This window comes from Mustela lutreola, chromosome 3 (assembly GCF_030435805.1).
Source record: "Mustela lutreola isolate mMusLut2 chromosome 3, mMusLut2.pri, whole genome shotgun sequence".
Taxonomy (NCBI): Eukaryota; Metazoa; Chordata; class Mammalia; order Carnivora; family Mustelidae; genus Mustela; species Mustela lutreola.
This window is the reverse complement of record NC_081292.1, coordinates 47,335,121-47,359,955: the sequence shown is the minus strand read 5'-3', so window position 1 is coordinate 47,359,955 and position 24,835 is coordinate 47,335,121. Positions and strand designations below refer to the sequence as shown.

General features: G+C 38.2%; 1 protein-coding gene across 1 annotated transcript in view; it reads right to left on the bottom strand.

Annotated features, from left to right (window-relative positions):
- MMP16 (matrix metallopeptidase 16) overlaps positions 1 to 13,684 on the bottom strand; it is a 293,833-nt gene extending 280,149 nt beyond the window's left edge. Inside the window, exon 1 of the mRNA XM_059166077.1 lies at positions 13,535 to 13,684. Within this exon, the coding sequence (XP_059022060.1) occupies positions 13,535 to 13,666 (132 nt within the window). The 5' untranslated portion in view covers positions 13,667 to 13,684. The remainder of the gene's footprint in view (positions 1 to 13,534) is intronic.
- Between the last annotated feature and the right edge of the window lie 11,151 nt (positions 13,685 to 24,835).

Genomic DNA, 24,835 nt, shown 5'->3' with positions numbered 1-24,835 from the left:
ATACTTTTAATAAAGTAACTGAAGCAAATGTAAGGTAGAAGTACCATATTTTCACCCAATAAGGGCTAAATGAGTTAAGGGAGGTAACAACTATCGAAATGGGTCAGAAAATATCACTTAAACTAAAAACACCTATGCAAAGGGATGATGTAATCCATTCACTCCTTCAGCACATATCTACTGAGCTCTGTACTTTTCTTAGGGCAGTGTTAGGCTCATGAATTATAGTGGTGACCATGGCAGATATACTGTCTCATCATAGAGTTATAATTTACTGTGAAAGTCAGACATGAATCTATTACACAAGAACCTTGTACAACAGGTTTTTGGCACATGCATTTAATTTACCAAATTTAGCCATATGCTCCAGGGAAACAGAAAAATTATTTAGTTCCAATCCCCTTAAATTTTTCCTCCAGCAAATATAATTTTGGCCTATGTGATTCCAGAGACAAGAAGACCAAAACTCAAAGGCACAGAGAAACAAAAGATGTTGATACTTGGCTCCTAAGTGTCCACGTGCCAAGTTACAGCAATTAATGAGCTATTAAATGAATTTTCAACAGTAACGTTAAAAGTGAGCCTTTTGTCTTACATACATACACCAGTATGCAACTTTGAGGTAAAACACTCTGTGATTACAATTATGAAAGGTACTTTGAAGAATAAGTAGTAGAGAAGGTCATTATAAAAGCATAAGGGGGGCACCTGGGTGGCTCAGTGGGTTAGCGTCTCTGCCTTCAGCTCAGGTCATGATTCCAGGGTCCTGGGATGGAGCCCCGCATTAGGCTCTCTGCTCAGCAGGAAGCCTGCTTCCTCCTCTCTCTGCCTGCCTCTCTGCCTACTTGTGATCTCTGTCTCTCAAATAAATAAAATCTTAAAAAAAAAAAAAAAAAGCATAATGGGCTCATTTTCTGGTGGGGGTGCAGATGGGGATTAGAGAAGGCCAGATAATATTTGCTGGTTACTAAGGGATGAGTACAGGGGTAGAAAAGAAATGAAGGATTTAAGCATTCTAATGAAGATACTAAAGTACATGGATCTTGATATATCCAGGAGGAAAAGAGAAAACAATACCTGCTCAAACAATGGTTCTCAAAGTTTGGTCCAGGAACCCCTGGGGGTCCTAAAACTCTTACAGGAATCCAGTAGGGCAAAATTATTTTAATGATGCTATTTGTCTTTTCAGTCTCATTTACTTGCAATTGGCAGCGCAGTTTTCCACAGGCTACATGAGTTACAGTATTTTAAGTGTGAATACAGAAGTAAATACGAAAGCCCAACTATCTTTTGTTAAGCCAGATATTAAAGGTCTTTGAAAAAATAGAAGACAATGTCTTTTTAAGTATTGTTACTTTGTAAAGTTTTTCATAAAACTTTCTGTTTATCACTCATTTTAACAATTTGATTACGGTATGTCTTGGTTTAGTTTCTTTCATGATCCTTACACTTGGGATTCCCTGAGACTCTTTGATCCATGAGCTTAGAGATTTTCTAAAAAATTAGGTAAAGCTATAGCCATTATGTCTCCAAATAATCTTTCTGCCCTGTTCAGAGACTCAGATTACACATATATTAGGCCACCTGAAGTTGTCCCATATATCCCACGATCCACTTTATAAATGTTCTTCTCTCCCTGTGTTTCACGCTGGGTAACTTATATTGCTGACTTCAAGTTTACTTTTTTTTTCCTTCAGTAATGTCAAATCTGTTATAAATTTCAAGTGTGTCTTTAACGTCATATATTGTGGTTTCAATCTCTACAAATTCAATTTGAGTCTTTTTCAATATCTTCCATGTCTCAAGTTTTTGAACAAAGAATACAGTTATAACAACTGCTTTCATAGTCTTATCTGCTAATTCCAACATCTGTGTCACTTCTGGATCAGTTTAGATAGACACTGCTCCTCATTATGAGTTGTGTTTTTCTGCTTCTTTACATGCTTGGTGATTTTTTTTTTAAATTGAATGCCAGGCATTGTGAATTTTAAACTGTTGAGTACTGCATATTTTTTTATTCCTGCATATCTTATTGAGCTTTGTTGTGGGAAGCAATTAAGTTACTTAGAAATAGTTCGATCCTTTCAGATCTTGCTTTTAAGGCTTTTTTTTTTAGATTTTTTTTTAAAGATTTTATTTATTTATTTGACAGAGAGAGATCACAAATAGAGAGGCAGGCAGAGAGAGAAAGGGAAGCAGGCTCCCTGCTGAGCAGAGAGCCTGATGCAGGATTCCATCCTAGGATCCTGAAATCATGACCTGAGCTGAAGGCAGCGGCTTAACCCACTGAGCCACCCAGGTGCCCCATTGCTTTTAAGACTTTTTAAGCGGAACTAAAGCAGTATTCAGTCCAGGACTTGTTTGTTCCCATTACCGGAGCAGGACAGTTCTGAGTACTCTACCCTCTGTCCTGTAACGAATGAGGTTTCCAAGTATGGCTGATGGGAATGGGCACTATCCCCAGCCCTATGTGAGCACCAAGCACTGTCTCTTCTGATTCCTTCAGCTGCTTCTTTCACTGTCCCCTAGTTGCTACTTCACAGGAATGAGCAGATCAGTTGTCAACTAAATATTTAAGGGAACTTTCTACAGACCCTCCAATGCTCCTTGCTCTGTGTAGCTCTCTCTTTTCCAGAATTCTGACCTGTGAATTCTAGCCACCTTGGTCTCCTCCTATCCTCAGCTCCATCCCTAACACAGGAGCCTGCCTGGCTCAACCTGGTTCTGCATTTCCTGTACTGCTGTCTGGAAACCCTGTCAAGGTGGTCAACTGAGACAATTTTAGGGTTCACTCTGTTTACTATCTCTTGGGGATGACATCCCTTCACTATCTGATGTCCAATGACTTGAAAACCATTTCTTCCCTATATTTTCGTTATTTCACAAGGTAGAGTAAATTAAGAGCCTGTTATTTATCTTGCCCCATTATCCCTTACCTCTTTAATCTTACAACAACAACCCATGAGTTGGGTACTATTATCTGTACCTTACATATGAAGAAATTGGAGCACATGGTCTATGACCTGGCTCACTCAAGTTCACTGAGCTTGTAGGGATACAGCTAAGATTTTTAAGCATATCTTCACAGGTTCTTGCACATAGCCATTATGATATACCGCCTCTAGAGGAGGTAAGAGAGAGCTGGATGAATTTTCACACTAAGAAATGTTCCAAAATCAGCTAGATTCTCACCTTTGTAAATGGGTTTAGAAACGGTTCTCCTTGAAAGGCTAATGAATAAACTAAGTGAGCCTGAAAGCTATACACAGCAATGATCTTAAGGACTAAAGATATTTTTTTCAGCCTTTGGTCAACCACCAAGTTGAAGTTTCCATTCCCTTCACATCAAAGACAATAACCGGATATCAGGTCTATTCTCAAAGAGTGAGAAGGTGCTCACTAATTTCTGAAGCACAGATCCATGTCAAAATTAACCTACCTCTGAGAAAGTTCTCATTTCTATTATAACTAAATATATTAGAAGTAATAAAATAAACTGGTTTCCTTACAGCTTCTATCCAATTGATGCAACATATAAAAATAACAAATTCCCAAACTCTTAGAACATGCCAGATAGTCATTGTATACATACACCTTCTTCCCCTCAGGGCACAAGAACACAGACCTGACACGGGTTTTCCTTTATATTTTCTCCAGTGTTCTATTCTTTTCATCTTGGAATGTAATCACATCTTTCTGAAACTTTTGAAAATCACATTTAAAGAAAAACTGCAACACGGCAAACAGCTGCGAAAGGAAATACTATGATAAATTTGAAATCATGTCACTTTAAATATTACATGTAATGAAACATAGGTTAGCAACTTTCTAATAAGCAAAAAATCATAAGGAGTATTCAAGAGGAAAACTACTGAGCGCACATACTCGATCTTGAATCAACAAATCAAATCAACAGCAGCCCATTCAGTTTTTTACTCCAGACAAGACTCTATGCTAGGGTAGACCTAGCATTTTCATGATACATATTAATTATCTCTTTTCAGTTTGAAATACAAAAGATGTGAACCATGGAAGTAGATCACCCGGTCTTCTTGGGAAATTGGAAATTCTTGCCTCTATTTGGTTAAGAGCCTGGGCTCTGCAGCCAACTTGTCTGCTTTGATTCTGGGCTACTCCACTGTGGGAGGAGCACAGCTATGTGGCCTTAGCAAGTTCCTCAACCTCTTGGGTGTCTCAGATTCTCAGATTCCTCATTTGTGGAAGAGAAACAGCAGTGTTAACTCACAAGATTGTAATAAAATTTCAATGAGTTGATATATATGAAGCACGTAGAACATAATCAGGCCCTCAGCAAATGTGCAACGAATGTTAATTAACATTGTTTTTATTATTAAAAGAAGGTATTCAATAAAACCAATTCTATATATCTCTGTTTTATTGGTTATTTGGTTATTGGTTATTTGGATCTTGTCTAATTAGAATATAATGCCAGCTCATAATTGTTTCTAAACTCTGGTCATCTCATTGGTGGGAATGAAGGCACTGAGATACACCCTATTCTTATTTAAGGATTTTGCCTGGCATTTTCTCAGTGCTATAATTACATAACCTGTGCTACAGACAAACAGTAAAGATCACAAATCAATTTCATGAATGGTCAAAATAAGGCAAAGACTGCTTAAGTGATTTGCTTGAGTCACCCATGGAACAATTTCACTCAATCCACATGCAGTAAATCAGTAAGTTATATGAATAGAGTTGGTTTTTTTTTTTTTTTTTTAAGATTTTATTTATTTATTTGACAGAGAGAGAGATCACAAGTAGACAGAGAGGCAGGCAGAGAGAGGGGTAGGGGAGAAGCAGGCTCCCCACTGAGCAGAAAACCCAACGTGGGGATCGATCCCAGGACCCTGAGATCATGACACCTGAGCTGAAGGCAGAGGTTTAACCCACTGAGCCACCCAGGTATCCGAGTTGTTACAGTATTAAAACACCCAGACAGCTAAAACAGCTTTATCTGTAACCGCGAGTGATTTTTTAAAACTTGTTATCAATTTCATACAAATCATTGAGTATACATTTGATTCCAGAAGCCATTTGAATCTATTCTTACTTCTTCACAAAGAAACAAGGGAGGGATGCAAACCTGGCTTTTTGTAAAATTTTATCTGATTTTCAAGCCTGAAGGCCTGTAAGTCGAATCTCAAATAGGAAGTCCCTCCAGACCCCAGACGAGAAAAAACAAGTAGGACCAGAAGGAGGAACTGCCTAGCAATTATTTAAAGTAAAGAGGGAATAAAGGCACAGCCATTAGAAACCCAAAATAAGTTCAAATATCTAATCAGTATAAACAATGAGAAACTATTAACACATGGTATGAATTCAACTGTGGAAGTTCCTATGGAAAAAAATGCCTCCACTGACATCACTCAGGGTCTGACTCTGCATCAACCTGTGCTGAGGCACAAGCCTGCATTCCACTGACATCACCTCAGGTGCGTGCAATTTGGGGACGTGAAATAAAGTTCATAAAAGTATCCAGCTTCCCTTAAAAAGAAGCAGTTTATTCCCCCTTAAGTGTGACTAAAACAAATACTGTAAAATTCCATTCCAGTGAGCAGTTCATTTGGGTTTATTTGGTCATTTGAATACATCATTCCAAGGACTATTTCTCCAGAGAATAACTGTGGGGCCATGTCTTACTTCATTTACCCGTATTTCACTTAACTGACTAGATTAAGAAACATTTAAAAAATCTGAATGATGCTTGCAAGGAAATTATAATATCTTAATTAAATGTTGGTGTGCCCCTTGCATTAGTGGCTGCCTTTTTTTTAATCCTCCCTCCTTCTACCCGAGGTCACAATATAAACTGCTCAACTGAAAACATGTCTGAGGTTCCTATTTAAAGAAAAAACAGCTTCACACTTTTGTGACTCATTTCATACATATTTTTTAAAAAAGAATAGGTAAAACCTGTATTTTAAAATCTGCTTTTGTTGAAAAACATGTATTCAACAAAGGCCTATGGTAAACATTAAAAATAAGATAAGTTTAGTCTCACAAGCTTTTAAAATTGGATTTTTGCTACATGTAACTTAAAAGGCACGATCCGATCCGTTTAACTTTAGCCCACCTCTCATCTGTTAAGACTACAATATCTCACTAGACATTTTAGTTAAAATAAGAACTTCAAAAGCACCTGTCACTATATGTATAGTTTATGACCTACTCTACACCTAAAAGCAAGGGATATATAATGCAGTCCTGCATTAAAACATTCTTGGCCAAGCAGTCATGCCCAGAACTCCCGGCCTCCCTGAAAACTGCTAATTTCCTTCTTAGTTCATCAAATATGTAATCACGGGTGCCAACTGGCTCTCAGTAAACCCATCTCACATCTTTAATCATAAACCATGTGTTCATTGATTTCTTTAAACTCTCTATGATTGGTTATGATTCATTTTAAGGCATGTGATTGCACCTAGTGTCCTTGATTTTAAACCAAATTCTTCTACTCTATTGGAGTCTTTAAACAGCTCAATAGCTCCCTCTAGCCTCCTTTTGTAGACTACACCCGCAGATTACATTTAATCAAAGGTCAGGGGGCCACAGTGGGATTATTCTTACTCCCTTGGCTAAACTTCTGTTAAGAGGCTCATCAACATATTCCACTGATCCAAACCCAAAGATACATAATGCCAAACGACTGTGGTGAAACACTAAGACAAAGAACATCCATTCAGAGTGCTAAACGACAGGAAGCAACAATCAAACACGGTTTTAGGAATAACCTCAAAATCTATAAATAACTTTCCCATGAAAAAGAAAAAGAAGGCAAATAAAAAATTGAGTATCACACATATTATTACTTCGTATTTTATCCTTATAGCATGGAATATTTTGCTGTTCACATAGGCTGCATATTTTATAAAACAAATGGAATCTGATTTTTCACATTCAAAATCAGATGTGTTATGAAGAATAAAAATAACCCTCAAAGAGCCATGTGCCAAAATTATTTCCCACAATGGGTGAAAGGGATAGACAGTATAAGCACTTCATTTCACTACAAAATACATGTATATTTTTTGTAGATAATAGATAGATTTGAATTTTGAGACCCTCTCCCACCACACACACAAAAAAATAATAAATTTTGATACTATTTCACCTTGCCTTTTTAAGATCAAAGTGCCAACTTATAGATGATATAGATTTTTCAAAATAACATCAATCCATGTTTTTAACATTAAATTTTTAAAGTATGCTACCTTGGCCAAAAATTGATTTCAAAATTACATGTAATTTGCTGCCAATGTTTTTATTACTCAGCAGAAGGCTAGGATTATTTTCAAAATGGAACAGCCTGTGTCATTACAGATGATAACAAATGTTAGCAATAAGTTGCCCATTCTGTATGTCTTCATGATATCCACTTCAGAAAAAAAAAATTTTTAAACAAAAAATCTGAACACTCTACCTTTGGCATCTAGTTGCCCCCAAATTTATATGGTTAATATGTACAATTCTGCTCTGTCTATACAAATTAAAGATTGGAGCCTAAATACAATAGAATTTCAAATTTGGAAATGTCTTTGATAATAGTTTCAATTAATTTTTGTCTTTGCAGATGCAGGCATTAAAGAAATGACTTGTCCAAGATCAAAGCTATATTAGTACAAGAATCAGTTAAAGCCTGTATTCCTTGACCTCTGGCCTAGTAGGGCTCCATCACATTATATTGTTAGCTACCTTTTATTCTCAGTGTTACAAGAAGATCTTCGCTGTTTAAAAATGTCTTTGTCATTGTAGAAAACACTTTAATATCTCTTTCTGCCCATCCCCCCTCTTCCTCTATTAATTAAAAAAAAAAGACTTTTATGTTCTGGATTAGGGGTAGAACAAAGACCTGGCCTAAGTTATATACTGAATCCCACTACTGTAGATAGGAAGCACATGGGCCTTGAGCCAATTAAAATAAACAAGCCCACTGAATCATAAGGCCTATTTATTTTCCATGGTATTACAAGATGAACAGATTTCTGTAAACTCAGTCTTGTAAAAGAAGGTGTGAGCTGAACTTGACATTCTATGATAGTAACAGATGACAAGACAAAATGTGCAAATCATATTCCTAAGCTAAACTGTCTAAGAAAAGCCCACGGGAAGAAAATGTACTAATGTTAGTGGTTGATATTCAGTATATTACACTTTTTAAAAATGAAAAAGGTATTAAAATAAAATCTTCCTGGACCAGCTGGTATGTCCTAACCTGATAGACTTTTATGTAATTAAATGCTATCATGATAATTTACATTTTTATCAGCATCCTTTTTTTTTCCTACTAATAATTTTAAAAAGTACTGAATGTTTAACTAGGTGAAGGTATGTTCCTATCTATCCATCTATCTAATACGATATACATGTATTCATTTAATCATCAAAACGTTCTATGATACAGGTACTATTAATATCCCCATTTTACAGACACGTACAGTAAGTCTCAGAGATTAATGAACTTGTCCATTATTAACTTCGCAAGTAAAAGAGGTGGGATTAGAATCCAGCGATCTGGAGCCAGAATATTTGATCTTAATCATTATACTACTCTACATAATAAAAAACAATTTGATGGATGTAATTATAGTCACAGATACTTAAATTGTGACAGAAAGTAACATGAAAAGTGATTTTCTCAATTTGCATATTCATGCTGAAGGATCAGAAGTTTCCTGAAGGAGCATAACAAAAAATCTTTTCCTTTTGACACTGAACAAGTTTAAGTAATTGATTCAAATGTCCAATGGCGTGTTTTTTTTTTTTTTTTTTTTTTGGTCCTGAAATAATTCCAAATGGTCATTTACAAAATATTCTAAACAGGTACATTTTGAGTAATTGGGGTAGGTCAGGCAGTAAAATAAATTGACATAAAATAATTGATTAATGCAACTTCAGAGAAAAGAATTATACCACTAAACAAGAACCTTAAAATTTTATGTTCATAACCTAAAATAGCATGAATAAGAGGAAGTAAAAACTTTAGATCACTTTTAACCTGACTCCAGAGATTAAAAAAGCTGCTACTGAATCCAACTCTATCCTTACTTGATGGGGAAGAAGACCCTGAGAGAGGAAACACAACTCTACAGGAAAGAACAGACTTAGAAAATTGTTCTTTGTAGTTTTTTCAGGGGTAGTAAGAGACAATGTCCCTTGCTGGCCTACACTAACCTCCAAGAGTTTCACGAATAATCTTAGATTGGGGAATTTGACCAGGCATCTCTGAACAGAGAAAAGCATCAAGGGACACACAGGAAGGAGAACCTGAGGGCTACTGAGTCTTCTGGTCTCCTGGTCATAATTTTTGGTCCTTATGAGCATTCCAAATGGCCAGCACACCTGGGATGTCTTGAAAAGCTTGGAATTTGCAGTAAATAAAAACCTTCATGAATCAGTCACACAGCCCCTGTTCCTGCCCAGTAAAAACTGCTACACTGAGAATTATGGGATGTAATCAAAACAGTCCCTTACTCAAGGGGGCTGACCAGATCAGCGTCAGCAACCTTCCATGAGCAAATGAAATAAGGCATGTTCATTATTCTGACTTTCAAGTACATTCAGATAAACCTGATAAAGGTGAATAAAATATGAAACCAGTTAAAGAAACATACTGCAAGGTAGGAAATGGTTACACTCATGATACATAGTATTTGTCATGAAACATCCTCTTTAAAAAATCTAAAATCTCTCTTCTTTTGTGAATGAAAAACAAAAAAATCAATTTTTCTTTATCAAGAATTTTTGTCACAAAAAAGTAATCATCTTATGCTTTGATACGGGCATCATTCAGAATATCACATTTTTATTTTACCATTAAATTGGCTTAAAATAATTTTTCTCATTAGAAATGTATGTGATACTTTAAGAAACAATAAGGAATATGTTGCTCATATATTTAACATTTGGCAAACTATTAAAGGTGATGATGAATGTTAGTACCCTCATGAACTATATATATACACACACACGTACATATATATGTATATGTATATATGTACGTGTGTGTGTATATATATATATATATGTATATATATATATATATATATATTTTTTTTTTTTTAAACTAGGCTCCATGCCCAGAATGGAGCCCAATGTGGGGCTCAAATTCGGGACCCTGAGATCAGGACTTGAGCTGAGACCAAGAGTTGGACATAACCCACTGAGCCACCCCGGTATCCCTCATGAACTATAGTCTATCTCAAATTTCATAACAATAATGCTTGCAATGTCCAAAAACCCCACAAAAATTAAAAAATAAAGAGCTCCAGGATCATGGAAATTCCTCTAAGACCATTATTTTAGAGACAATATGATATTTTAGAGCACAGAGATTCAATCCTGATTCTCTGTTAACAATTTAGCATCATCTGACCAATGAACACTTCTGATTCAGACTGCTGTTGTCCAATGATAGCAGTCTTTGACTTTTAGTTAATGTTAATGTCATGGTAATGACTACACACCGAAAGGCCCATTCCCCAAAAATGCATCCTATAGAGTATAAAAATCTTTAAACAAATATATGCTGAAAATCTGGCATTAAAAATAGTGTTCTTCCTAAAACATATAAGGAGAAGAATGAATTGAATCTCTTCTATAGTACTACTTCTGGTAGTGTCTGACCCTTTCTTAGCTATTGAGATATTTCTTTTTGCTTCTTAAAAACAAAAATAAACAAAATGTACTCTTTTTCTATAACAAGCTTTCATCAGCATATTAAAACATATTAAGCTCCTATTCTGATAACTGAAAATTATAAATGCTTATATTCTTAAGAATAAGGTAGGAAAGAGTTAACATGAATATTTCTACTCAATGCCCACACCTCCAGGGGGAAAATGTTTTTGAACCTTAAATTATAGGGATGAAAAGTAGAAGGGTCCCACCAATTGTGAAGTTCAGTGAGGAATAAAACATTGTAATCTCAGCTGTCAGCATAAAAAGCATCTCTCAGAAGCTTCGTTCCAACTATAATAACTTGGTGTGCCTGCTGGGAAAAAAAATTTATGATCATGTGAGCTTCATGCATGATTGATACCATTACTGTTTATTTTAAGACTGTCCTTGAGAATCAATCAAACAAGCATTTCCAGTGTATGTTTTGCAACCAAGAATGAAGAACACAGTATAAGTGCTTTTCTGGAGAATATGTGATAGATATTCTTCCTAGTAGAGCTTCCTACCAAAAAGAAATATCTAATAAAGGTGAATCAGGCAGAAATTCATGTCAGAAAATATCCTGTCATTCCATGTTCTTCATAGTATGTTGAATTAACGAGCAGCTACTCTTATGATTAAAAAAAGAAAGATAGAGGTTATCATTACACATAAGGAAGTACATAAACCCAACTAAGGATATGCTCAAGTGCTTAAAAAAACTAACTGGAAATAATACAAATTATGAAGCATAATCTAATCTAAGTCATTAGGAAATCTCCATTGTAACAAATAAGGTTTGTAAGGTCTCAGATGGCACCAGCCCCTTATCATTCATAATTAAATATTTGCATTGTGTAATAAATATGGATGACATAACTAAATACTCTAAAAAAAAACCTCTTTTTCCATGAACATTTTTTTCACATACATATTAAAGACGGGATCATGTATAATTGAAGTGAAATCTCTTTTTGAGTAAAATCAGCTTTTCTTGCATAATAATATCTGATTGAACTGAGGGATTCAAACTATAAAGAAATACAATAAAATGTATGTCTAGTCTCAAAAAGAAAACCTAATAATCATCCAAACACTGATGCTATCCCAACAATCTCTGAAAGCAAATCTAAGACTTTACCAAAGCAAGTAGCCATCAATCCAGACTTTCCCTTCTGCTTCAGAGTGAGCAAAATAAAACCAAGCACTTACTTTTACCCACCTTCCCCATGCCCCGACTTACCACCATCACTTTACTAGCATCAAACTGAAGTAACAGGCCCTTCGCTTACAATATAAACAACACCTTGCCATTTTCATTCCTTCAGTCTATGAACTCATTACTCCTTCATTTCAATATTAAATCATCTCTTGATTTTAGTATTAGATAGAAAAATTCATCGGTGGCATAGAACTCTAAAAGTTCAAATTTGCTATCAAGAGAAGTCTGGACTTTCAGCCCCTTTGCATCTCTTTTTTTATTCAGAAGTTGAATTTTTCAAAAGGTTAAACAGTTTTGGTTTTCAAAATGGGTTTTTTGTGTAATACAATCATACTTAACATCTGTAAACTTTTTAAACTCTTGATAATGGCTCTTACTTTTTCAAATACTTTCTCTACCAACCATCACTTATTACATGGAGTCCTAAGAACAGTTTATATAAACAGTTATATTCAGAATACGGCCTCACACATGGCCTTTATTATGCACACTTTGTATATAAATCTGTTACATGAAACATGTTTAAATGCTGTGCAACAGGTCCTGCTATTGAGTAAACACACACTCCCACCAAAATGACAGTAAGCTTTAAAGAATCAACAACATTTTAAAAATCACATTATTCTTCAGAGATTTAATTGTAATTCTTTGGAGATGTCAGAAGACAGAAGATTTCATCAAAAGGAGTATATTTTCTAAAACCTTCTAACTGTCTTTGTATTCCACTGTGTATGTTATAAACTGGAGTTAGAGCCCAGGTGTATACACACTTTCATTGATTTACTGCACATTACTGGCTTTAGTGCTGAGTTGATGACAGGAAGAGTACTTTGGCAGAGGTCTGACAAGTCCTTATCCTCAAGTTCCCTTCTGCTTTATGTCTGTCTGTTCCCAAAGCTATCAAAGTAAAGCAAATGACAGACTAAAACCTCTCAGTTTTGCCATGAGAGTGTGAAATCAGATTAAAAACACACCTCGCAACTATTACTTTGGGCCACGTTTTATTTTCAGTTGGCGGGGGAGGGGAAGAGAAGACACTTTAAAAGAGATGGATTTCATGTTCTCTGTAGTCAGATCTAGTTGCAGTGTAGTAAGTTATGTCTAAATGAGAAAAAGACTGTCTAGTCAAGTGTTTTATCACAAAGTAATGTTATTAAACATATCAAGTATTCCCACGCTCTCCTCTAGATTCTTTGATTTTAACCTCCTTTGTTAGGCACAGAACACGGGGAGAAAGATTTCAGGAACAATACCAAGGAAGCACATGATGCCAAGCAATGAATTCTGTATTTCCTGAACAGTTTATTCATCATACACTCAAACTGCTTTTATTAAAGCCACACGTTTGCTATATGTAGGACTTCGCCTCTAACCTGGGTGACAAGCATGGACCGGCTACAAATGTATCTCCGAGCGCGCAGCATCGTGCTTTGTGCTGCTGGGGATAACGGATTCTCAGTCTCGCGCGCATCCATCACCTAAGACACAGGGAAACTCAACCAGGGTCTGGGCGGCTGCAAAGGAAACAATGTGCAGAGACCCAGGCTGCTCTGACCAGATCCCAGGAGTGAACGAAATGTTTCAGGGAGCAGCCCAGGCAAGCGAGAAGGAAGAAAGCTCTCATACTCTTACCTCCACATTGAAATACTGCTCCGTTCCGCAGACGGTAGCACATAAAATCCAAAGCAAGGTTTGCAAGAAAAATACCCCCGAATGATGCACGAAATCCAACCGTCTTCCAGTGCTGAATGTGAGTAAGATCATAGTGAACTGTGCTTCAATGGATGGACGAGCTCCCCTTCGTTTTCTCTCTCTCTCCCTCCCTCCCTGGTTTCCTTTCAAAAAAAAGTCCTCCCGGTGGGTAAGGAGCCTGCAGGTTCACCCACAGCCGGGCAAGGGGAGGAGACTGAGGGCCCAGCACTCAGCAGCCCCCGAGAAACGGCGGCGGAGGCAGGGTCAGCAGCAGCCTGCATTCACCATCCTCGGGGGCCCGTCACCGGGAACGTGGCGCCCAAGTTCACCGGCGGTTCCGGCTCAAAGCGCCGAGTCGCAGCCGCAGCAGCAGCCGCCGCCGCCGCCGCCGCCGCCGCCTCCAGCCCGTGCGTCCTCGTCCTCCTCCTCCTCCTTCTCCTCCTCCTCCTCCACCGCCCACTCCTCCGCCGCCGCCGCTGCCGCCTCCTGCTTCTGCGGGAAGGGCCTTCGCCGCTCCTCGCTTCTCGCCTTTGCTTCTCCTTCCCTCCTCTCCCCTCTCCCCTCCAGAATGTTCATCCGTAATCTACATAACTCCTCCTTCCCGGGGTCTGCCTGACTCTCCAGCCCTCAGCGCGCGCGCCCGCGCGCGCGCGCACACACACACACACACACACACACACACGCACACACACACCAGCGCGCGCGCGCGCACACACACACACACACACACACACACACACATATATCTACACATCAGCACACACACAACTCCACACACATACGCGCGCGCGCTCTTCTTAAAGGAGACTGCTTGTGAAGGGGAACCGCTACTGTAGCGCGCACTGGAAGTGGCCAAACCTTCAGAAGGGCCATGGATTGGGAGGAGGTCCTTGGCATGCCGCCCACCCCCTCATCCCCGAGACTAGAACCCAGCAACCTGGGCGGCTCCAACCTTTCATCTCGCCCACCCACTCCGGAGCATCTAGAAACAAGTGCGCCCCTCCCCAGCCGGGGACTGGGTGGGGCTCAGGCTGCGGACCCTGGCTTGGGCTGGGGAGTGGCCCAGGCCTGGTGCTGGAGAGCCGCTGGCGTCCTCAGTCAAGCGTCCCTGGAAGGTCAGGGGGCGCTGGGAATCAGGGAGCGCCGGAGTCACTGTGCGCTGTTTGGGCGCTCGCGTAGGTTGCCAGGCTGGTCAAGTTTGGGAACCTGCGATGGCAAGTCCCGAGCGTCCAAAACTTTATTGGGGTCCACCGACCGAGCCTGTGGCCTTTTGTTTCCCTGAATTTCTTCTACCATCACTACACCCCACCTTTTCGGGCTAAGGGAGTAGGCACGGGGTTTGAGGGTTGGTGTCTCGTCAAATACAGAAGCGGGAAGAAAATGCTCACTTTCCAAAAATGCCCTATCCGCTGGACGTACGCACACTGGGACCCAAGAGAGGTGGTCCCGGACGTTAACAAAACACCGGGCCAAGGAGGGTGGGGACGCTGGAAAGAAACCCTGCTTGCAAGAGCAAGGGGAAGGTCTGGGGAAGAAAGGAGGGGGAGCAGCCTGAGGAAAGGCGAGTAAAGCAGCTGGCAAGGGCGGGTGGAAGAGGCTGCGCGCAGACCGAGCGGGGGAGACGCTGGCGGGAGCGAGGAGAGCTGCAGGCAGGAGGAGGAGGCTGCTGGCAAGCAGCACAGGAGAGCTGCGGGCAGGGGAACTTCAGAAGAGGCTGCCAAAAAGGACTGGAGCAGCAGCAGTGTGAGGCAGTGGACAGCGGGGGCAGCAACCGCCAGCCCCTGGCAGGTGATGCTTTGGCTGAAAGAGAAAGGGGGAAGGGAAGCAGGCAGGCATCTGTTTGGGGGCCATGCCAATAAATGTGCTTCTCCTTGGCAGCCAGCAGAGGGGAAGAGGAGCCCACGGGAAAGAAATGCAGGCGAGGTTGAGAATAAAGGCTGCTCCCAGGTATGACAGCTACCTCGGTAAGATGGAAGCAGAATTGACAAGGCAAATTTCATGGATGAGTTAGTAAAGAAGAAGTAAAACTGCAAGAGGTCATATTTGGTAAGCAAATGAAAAAAACATTGAAAAACTTTTTGCCAAAAATTGCATTGGACTGTCATAATATGTATAGGAAAGAGAAACAAAAAAGCAAAGGAATAGGATTTTGTAGCTAATGCTTTAAAAACTGAAGGAAATATGACCCACCTACTTTGACCCAAGACTCAGAGAGCTTTTTCTGACTGACTGCTCTATGCACATATGCTATCCATAAAATAATCTTGAAGACATAAGAAGAAATACCTTATATTGTACAGCATATTAAAATTTGCAGAATATTTTCACACATAGTATCTCATTTAATTCTCACAACATTCTTGAGGATTTTGTTTTTGTTTCACAGATGGAGAAAGGATGGTAATAAAAGATAACATTCCAGGAAACCATTCAAATAGCAGAACTCAGACCTGAGTTTTCCGACTCCCAGTTCAATGCATTTCCTGCTACATGAAGGTGACTTTCCATATAGGAATCCATTTCTCCTCTTAACACTTTTATAACCCATAGGTTGGAATGAGTACATAAAAACAAAAAACAAACAAAACACAATGATTAGAAAGCAAGATCATTATATACAAATTATTGTGTTGTGTGCCAAAATAAAGTAACAAAACGTGGTAGAGAGTATTTGTCAATCAACAATCATTTTTAATGTATACATTATATTTAGCAAAGTGCAAAATTAGAGAGGGGAGAGAAACACACAAAAAATTATACCCTTTTCCTAATCCTTGAGATAGTATTGAAAGGAGGGAGATTTTAAAAATTTATGCAAGTTGTACCTTAGAAAATGATTCTAAATGGGGAAGTCCTTGCTAAATGAGCCAGAATTTTAGCAGACCTAGTCAAGGAAGTGGAATGCAAGTTGAGTGCTGCTGGCTATCTGCAAAGAGGGATTTCTCACTGCAAGCAACCTGTTTGTTGAAGAAAATACCTACGCTCAGAATAAAGAGATGTGGAGGATAAGATTTGGGGAGGGGCTTGCAATGAAATATTGAGTTAACATTTCATCAATAGTCAAACAAGGATTGCTAAACCATTTTAGATAGGAATAGATACTAAGAAAGATTATCTTCAGAATTATACGTAGGATTGGCGATGGGGACAAACTGAGTGCAAAGAAGTAATGGTTTTAAAAGGCTGTAGTCCAGCGGTGAAACTATAAGGGCCTATTTTAGTGAGGTATCCTTGGAGACTTAAGCCCTTAAGGAGCCAAGAAACAAGGAAATAAGAATAGGGAATCATAAAGTCAAAAGTTAATCTCAAATTAATGATTAGTAATAATACATTTTTGCAAACATTTATTAAAGTCTTTGGTGGGCATTCAATGAGCAATGAATGAATTAATATGTATTCAGAATTCTAGAAATACTGACAGAAATAAAATAAATTAAAAAAAATACTGAGACCGACATGTAATAATTATGGTACTGTTGTAAGGACTCAGGTAATTACATATGTGAGATGCTACAGAACAGGGTGAAAGAAGGCATTTGATTTTCCTTGAGGTCCTTGGAGAAAGCACCATGAAAGTACTGGTTTTCAAAGGGTATCTTGAAGAAAGAGTAGAAATTGACCAGTCAGATAAGAAAAGGAAGGATATTTCAGACGTGTGTGCCATGGAGGAGTAAACATTACAAGTATCTGAAGAACTACAAATGGTTTGTCAGGCCTGGACACCAAGGGGGTGTGTAAAGTAAGGTTAAGGTCAGAGGTTGCAGAGATCTTATCAGGAAAAGTCCTGTATGCCACTTCAGGCTTTAGACTTTTACCCTAAAAGAATTCTTGGGAGGAGGTAATTGAATTTTCATTGCATTTGTTGTATGTTTGCCAACTCTGTGGAAACAGTCACCTTTTAGAAGTGCTTATATTTTTTACTTCAAATGTTCTAGTAAGCATTTAATATCTACTGTTTTTTGGACCTTTTATCTGTGCTAGTAAAATAAGCCTGACAAAACAGTTCCCCATATGGACTCATCTGGGTACCTGTGGAAATGTAATCGCTTTCCTTGTCAGGTAAGTTTGTTATTCCATCTCTCATCTGTAAGGGAGGCTCATCTTTTAAGAGTCAAAATCATGAAGAAGTTCCTACTTTCATATCTCAGTAGTGTTAGCTTCTTAGTTGGTGGTCTTCTTAGAGAAGGTCTTGTTTTTCTATCCTCAGTAAGTTAAAATGTAGAATATCATTCTTCCCTTTAGAGTGTTAATTAAATCTGTCCTCACAACTCTTGGCCCTTGCTGTGTGTACTTCCTGTCACATACTTCCTTTCTTCTCACAATTTCACAAAACTAATGAACAATCTCAGAATTTCGTGTGAATGGAGAACAGAGAATCCAAACAAGATTAAAAGAAAATGAATAAGAAAGCCAAAGGAAAATAACAATGGACCCTGGCAAAGGTTAATAGCAATTCAATAAAAATTACTTAGGAGCGAAGGGGTCTGAAAAAGGAAATGATATGTATGACTCCCAAGAGGCAAATGACAGGTACTTATAAGTGAGCAGTTGAGTGGCATGCTGAGATGTGTGAATGATTACAGCTACCTAAAATAACATTAGAGGTGAGTAATATAACCCTCATGGAGCCCAATTTCTTAATGAACTAGAGCCTTAGAAATGAGTTCTCTAGCTTAGAAGTTATATAAACTTGTTGATTCTTCTATCATTTGAATTTATGGGCTTTCTTCTCCATTTGCATCCATTGAAACTACAGTGTTTTGTTTTATTTTAATTCGCAGAATATGAGTTAGGGCTGAGCTATAGGCATTCTCACATATATCTGTTATTAGCAGGAGCATGCATATGTAGAACAGTCCCCTACAGCCTTATCATTTAAAGTGTGCTCCCTCGTGGAACCTCAAGCTCTGAGAGCTTGTTAGAAAGGCTGGGTCTCTGCTGCACCCCAAGATCTCCCTGTGATTCATACACAGGGTAAAGCTGAGAAGTTGTTAGCTATTATCACTGCCCTGGAACCCTGGAAGATAATTTTTTTTCCCTGCTTCCTTCATCAATTTATGCTCTCCTTTAACTATGTATATCTCAAATATTTGGTTTTCTACTCATTTGTTCACTCTTTCCTCCACTGAACATTCATTAGCCACTGTAAAATACCAAGTGACTGAGAATGTAAAAAAGGTAAAGGTAAAGAGTTAAGACAGACCACCTCAGTTTGGTTAGGGTCTCAGACAGATAAGAATGAAGTCTTGGATTTTAAAGTTGTTTTCACTTGGATTTACCATCGACATAAATAAGTAGCTAGCAGTACAAAACGTAAAAGAGATAAGATTTGGGTCTAGGTGAGTGAGTAGAAATGGGCTCCAGGGCCTCCCCATTTCTTTATCAGGTAGTACCTGAAGTTTGGAGGTCCAAGATGGCTGGGAAGTATGAGGAATTCATCAGACGAGAGAAGGAAACAAAAACAAACTGGGCATACATCCTTTGCTACCATTAGGCTAAGGTGGTGGGGGAGTCTTGTCTGTGGCTATCGCTGGGTCCATCACCCTGTAAGGCCATTCCTCCAGCACTACAACTCCTATGTTCTCCCCAGCGACCTTGGTGTGCTGTAACACACACAGGATTGGAAGCTCAGAGTCTAACTCTGTTGTCTTGCTCTACCATTTTCCTCAGAGAGATTCTTGGCTACTAAGTTTTATCTGTTACTTCTACCCTAGTGATTTTCACATTTCTAGCCCTAAGCTCAATCCTATGGTCTAGAATTCACGTTATCGCTTTCGTCTAAAACCCAGTAGGTCCCCAACCCACTTTATCACCTTTTCCTGAGATGGGGTATCCCTTAGTTCCCACATTTCAGTCTGGGCCCACTTGTTCATCTGGACCCATGTTCTCACTAAGCCTTGAACACTTCTGACTAATAATAATTTATGCTCTGTGTTGAATCAGTCGCTGGTAGCTGTCATGTCTTCCTGTCCAATACAACTGTGATTCATTCCTTCACTTGCACTTGTAGTTAATCACGTCACACTCTGCCGTCTCATTACTAACCACTGCAGTAACGTCCAGTATGTTGTGCGTACATTTGTTCTTCTTTTTGTCTCCCATGTTTCTTCATGCCAGTCCATTGAAGCATTCCCTTCTACTCTTCTTACATATCATGTTCAGCATAGACATGGCATGAATAAGTCGGAAAGAAATTTTTAAAGTTCTCTCCTTTAAATTCCTTGTCCTTCCAAAGAGGTGATAGAGGGCACCTGGGTGGTTCAGTTGGTTAAGCGACTGCCTTTGGCACAGGTCATGATCCTGGAGTCCCGGAACCGAGGACCACATCCGGCTCCCTGCTCAGCAGACAGTCTGCTTCTCCTGCTGACCTCTCTCCTCTCATTCTCTCTCTCTCTCCCTGTCAAATAAATAAATAAAATCTTAAAAAGAAGAAGAAGGAGGAGGAGGGGGAGATGGGAGGGAGGGGGAGGGGGTGGGGGGAGGGAGCGGGGGAGGGGGAGGGGGAGGAATAGAGGCTCAATAAACAGATGGAAGTTAAGTAAGTCCTGTGACTAGTTGGCAAAGGTAACGACAGATAGATTCTGATTTATAGCTGGATGGCTTCTCCAAAAGAAAAAGATTCATTGTAAATTATGTTGGACATGCAGGAAAACACCAGGAACAAATATCCCATGTTAAGACATAGTTTCATTGCTGTTTCACCCAGGCCATATAAATAATTGTGGTAGACTAAAATTGTATAGTGCTCTATGGATTATCAGACTTGTCATGATTTAGAATGGGGTAACAGAGCTGATAAGAAAGGACATATTATTCTGCAGGTGGCTGGAGAGGAGGGGAGGTGCCTGGGTGACTCAGTTAAGCACCCAACTCTTGGTTCTGTCTCAGAGTCCTGGGATTGAGCCCCATGTCTGGCTCCTCACTCAGCACAGTGGGCTTGAGATTTTCTCTCTCTCTCTCTCTGTCCCTCCTCCTACCCCATGCTCATGCTCGTGCTCTCTCTCTCTAAGTAAATAAATCTTTTTTTTTTTTAATGGAGAAAAGGAATTAAGGATACCTTTAGACACTGCACAGCTGTGGGGAAATCATATTTCTAAATCTCATTTTCTTCATCTATAAAATGGGATGTCATACTCTCTGGGCAGTTGTGAAGATTAAATGAAGTATTATGTGTAGACCCTTTCTATAAATTTTGAACTGCTAAACTGCATAAGGAATCATTACAGCATGTGACTATGTCATGCTATACGTGCAGAAAGCAAGCAGGAAAGGTTCATTGGGACTGTTGTTAACAAAGGAAGTTAAAACAAGTAAGAAATGTTAAAAGTGAAGACACTATGAGAACATTTCTAATAGGTTATATTAGAGAGTAACAAGTGCTGTGTGTTTAACTGGTATTAATAGAAATGATAAAGGTTTTCATTTCTTAGCAAAAGAAAAGGAGCTATAGAATGGCAGTCTTTAACATTGTTATCAAAATATAATTAGCCTCTTTTGAACTATTGAGTGGTATAGTAAATGTGCTTTTCATTAGTTCATGGGCAAAGAAAAGAAAATGGAAAACAGAATGGAAATTAGATTGGCACCCATAAAAGCCGTAAGATCACAATAAAAATGTATGATATAGAAGTGAATATTTTATATTAAATTAGAGGCATTGAATTGGAATTTAAACTTATGGAGTTCAGAAAATCTTTTATGAGCTAATTTCCCACAGTAATGAGAAACTAAACATCTAAGTTGAAATGTCCTTTTCTACATATAAGAACAAAAATAAAAGTGAATTAACCTATATCACTGTAGTTATAATTAGAGGAAAGACAGTAATAGAAAGATGAAAAAGATGTTGAATAATCTTAGTTCCTTGTATCTAGTGCTTCCACTGTACGTTTCATGATTTTGAAATGATTTAACCTCACTCCCTTAATTCTCAAATAGGCAGAATCATTCATCTGTTGCTTATTAGTAACAAACTTAGTATGATAATGAACTTGGTTGTCTACTGTAACTTTTACTATCTGACTGTTTCCCTCTTCATTGAAGAGTAGAACATTCTAATGGTCTGATAGTCTAATAGGGAGTTCCTGTTCATACACATTTATAAAATCCTTGCCCCCAAGAGATTCATTTTCCCTATTATACATGTTAGATGTTATCATTGTTTTAGTAATATCGTTAAGATATCTGATCCCATTTTTGTTGGAATAGTGTTTCTAGGCAAGACCAAAAATAAATGACTGATTCACTGCAAATTATAAAGTAATTAATATCTGGAAATGGGAAGGCTTATAAGAATTTATTTCTTCTTTGAAAAAAATAGCTACAGTCATTTCAAATGAGCTAAGACTTACAGAATTTGTGAGTATATAATCAAAATGTAAGCAGTCTGGTTTTTATATAAGAGCTTAAGTCAGTGTCAATTCATAATGTGATATCACATTTAGTAATTACTTAGTTTTTTTGGTAAAATATGTGACTGTTCTTTATAAGACTAAAACTAACTTATCCAAAAGAAAGTCTTAAAAATGAAAGAGAAAAATTATCTAAATTGTTTACACCCAAGATTTTCTTCTATATCAATTGTCATCATGTATTTTAAGTAAAATTATCATCGTATTAACCTAGGGAGTCAGGAAAATATTCTATGCCTTGGCTTAGACTCTTATAGTTTCTATAGGACAACCAAATATACTACCCAGAGACGCAATTTAAGACTTACTATAAAAGGAACACTTGGGTAGCTCAGTCAGTTAAGCGTCTGCCTTTGGCTCAGGTCATGATCCCAGGACACTGGTGTCAAGCCCCTCATCATGCTTCCCGCTGCATCAGACGCCCTGCTCAGAGGGGAGCCTGCTTCTTCCTCTACCCCTCTTCCTGCTTCTACACACAGGTGCACGCTCGTGCTCTCTCTCTCTTTCTCTCTGTCAAATAAGTAAATAAATACATAAATAAAATCTTATATAAAAAAAAGAGCTACTATAAAATACTATAAAATAATTCTGGAACATGATTAACTCTTTTTTGGAATTTGTCCTTATCAAAGGTACTTCTGCATTTATTTTTAATTACTTTTACTTTTTAAAAAATTCTTCATGTAGTCATTCATTCTTTTTTTTTTATTGTGTTATGTTAGTTACCATAAAATACATCATTAGTTTTTGATGCAGTGTTCCAAGATTCTTTGTTTATGTAAAACACTCAGGGCTCCATGCAATAAGTGCCCTCCTTAATACCCTCCACCAGGCTCATCCATCTCCCCCCGCCCCCGCTCCCCAGTTTGTTTTTTGGACTCAACAGACTCTCATGGTTTGTCTCTCCCTCTGATTTCCCCAATTCACTTTTCCATTCCTTCTCCTAGTGTCTTCCATATTATTCCTTATATTTTACGAGTAAGTTATACCATATGATAATTGACTTTCTCTGCTTGACTAATTTCACTCAGCATACTCTCCTCCAGTCCCATCCATGTTGATGTAAAGTCGAGTATTCATCCTTTCCGATGGCTGAGTAATATTCCATTGCATATATGGACCATATCTTCTTTATCTATTTAGTGTAGTCATTCTTAAGATAACTTTTACTTTTCTACCTTTAAAGAATCTTACTCAGATGTTCATTTTACCTTGGAAAATAAGGTAATGAAGTTAGCTGGATATAATTTATATGAAACGTTGCTTAATTTTAAGCTTTCATTTAAGTTGGATTAAAGCCAAACCTCATAGGACTATGAGGACTCAATTGTTAATCTAAAAACTACAGAAACACTTCATTGAATGGAAAGGAGTAGATGTCTCATTTCATGCTCTCACCCAATGAAAACATTTATTCTAAATATTCCTAATGAGTAGTCATTCAACTACTTCTTGAAGACATCCAAAGATGGGAATTTGACTACTTTACAAAGCAAAATATTCAGTGGTGTTTCCAAGCACATATGATCTTTGGGATTTTGATCAACTTGTTCATAATTTGTCCATATCAAAATTATATAGCAAATAATTTTTGAATTTATACACACACACATATAAAATACGCTATCAGCAAAGCCATTCAACTACCTTCATTTAAAAATAAAATTAGGGGAGGGACACCTGGGTGGCTCAGTTGGTTAAGAATCTGCCTTTGGCTCAGGTCATGATCCCAGGGCCCTGGGATCAAGTCCCGTGTCAGGCTCCTTGCTCAGCAGGGAGCCTGCTTCTCCTTCTGCCTGCCCCTGCTCCAGCTTGTGAGCTTGCTCTCTCTCTCTCTTGCTGATAAATAAATAAAATCTTGAAAAAAAAATGATATTAGGGGAGCCTGGGGCTCAGGTTGTTGGTTTCAGCTCAGGTCATGATCTCAGGGTCATGAGATGGAGTCCCACATTGGGCTCCAGCTCAGTGGGGAGTTTACTTCTCTCCCACTCCTCTCCCTCTCCTTCTGTTCTTCCCCTCCCCCATTTGTAGGCATGCAGGAACACCCTCTCTCTAAAATAAATAAATAAATCTTTAAAAAATAAATAAAAATGAACATTAAAAACATGAAAACTCTTGATTTAGGATTCTGACCAGGAGCAGAAAAATATACCTGAAAATCTCCTCTGAGGCTGCAATTGTTTTAAACAAAATAATACATACATATAGTTGCCAAAAAATATTTAACTCAAGGTTTAACTCTGTAAAGATTAGCTAGTTCATTTTTCTTTCTGGGATTTGAATCCTCTCTACCATGTCCCCAAGATTTTAAATTTAAAAAACACCTTTATTACATCATAATTATTTAAATATTTATGAGCTCTTACTAAAATTCCATACTAAAATTGAATGTAAAATTCTCTATGCAAATGAAATCTATATTTTCAGAGTTTTGTATGGTTATATTTCTTGATCCTTTGTTATTATAACATAATGGCTTAAGATTATTAAATTCAATTTTTAAAACTTTCCAAGTTTTATTTGTCATTGATATATATACTTAGCTGTACCTTAACATTAATCAGAAAGCAGGACTTTATTTCTTTCCTCTTGGGGTATGAATATATTGTGTAAAGAATAAGATTAATACCTTCCTTCAGGAAAGATATCATAGGCTTACTTTAATGACTATTAGATCCCTATACAGAACCACACATTTCTGCTTTTTTTCCCCTATTACAGTAAATATTGTGACCTTTTTGTAAGAAGGCACTTCCAGGTATGAGAATTACATAGTTCTAGCTCTGTCAGTAAATAGCTGACTGAATTAAGCCTCCCAGCCATTCTTTGC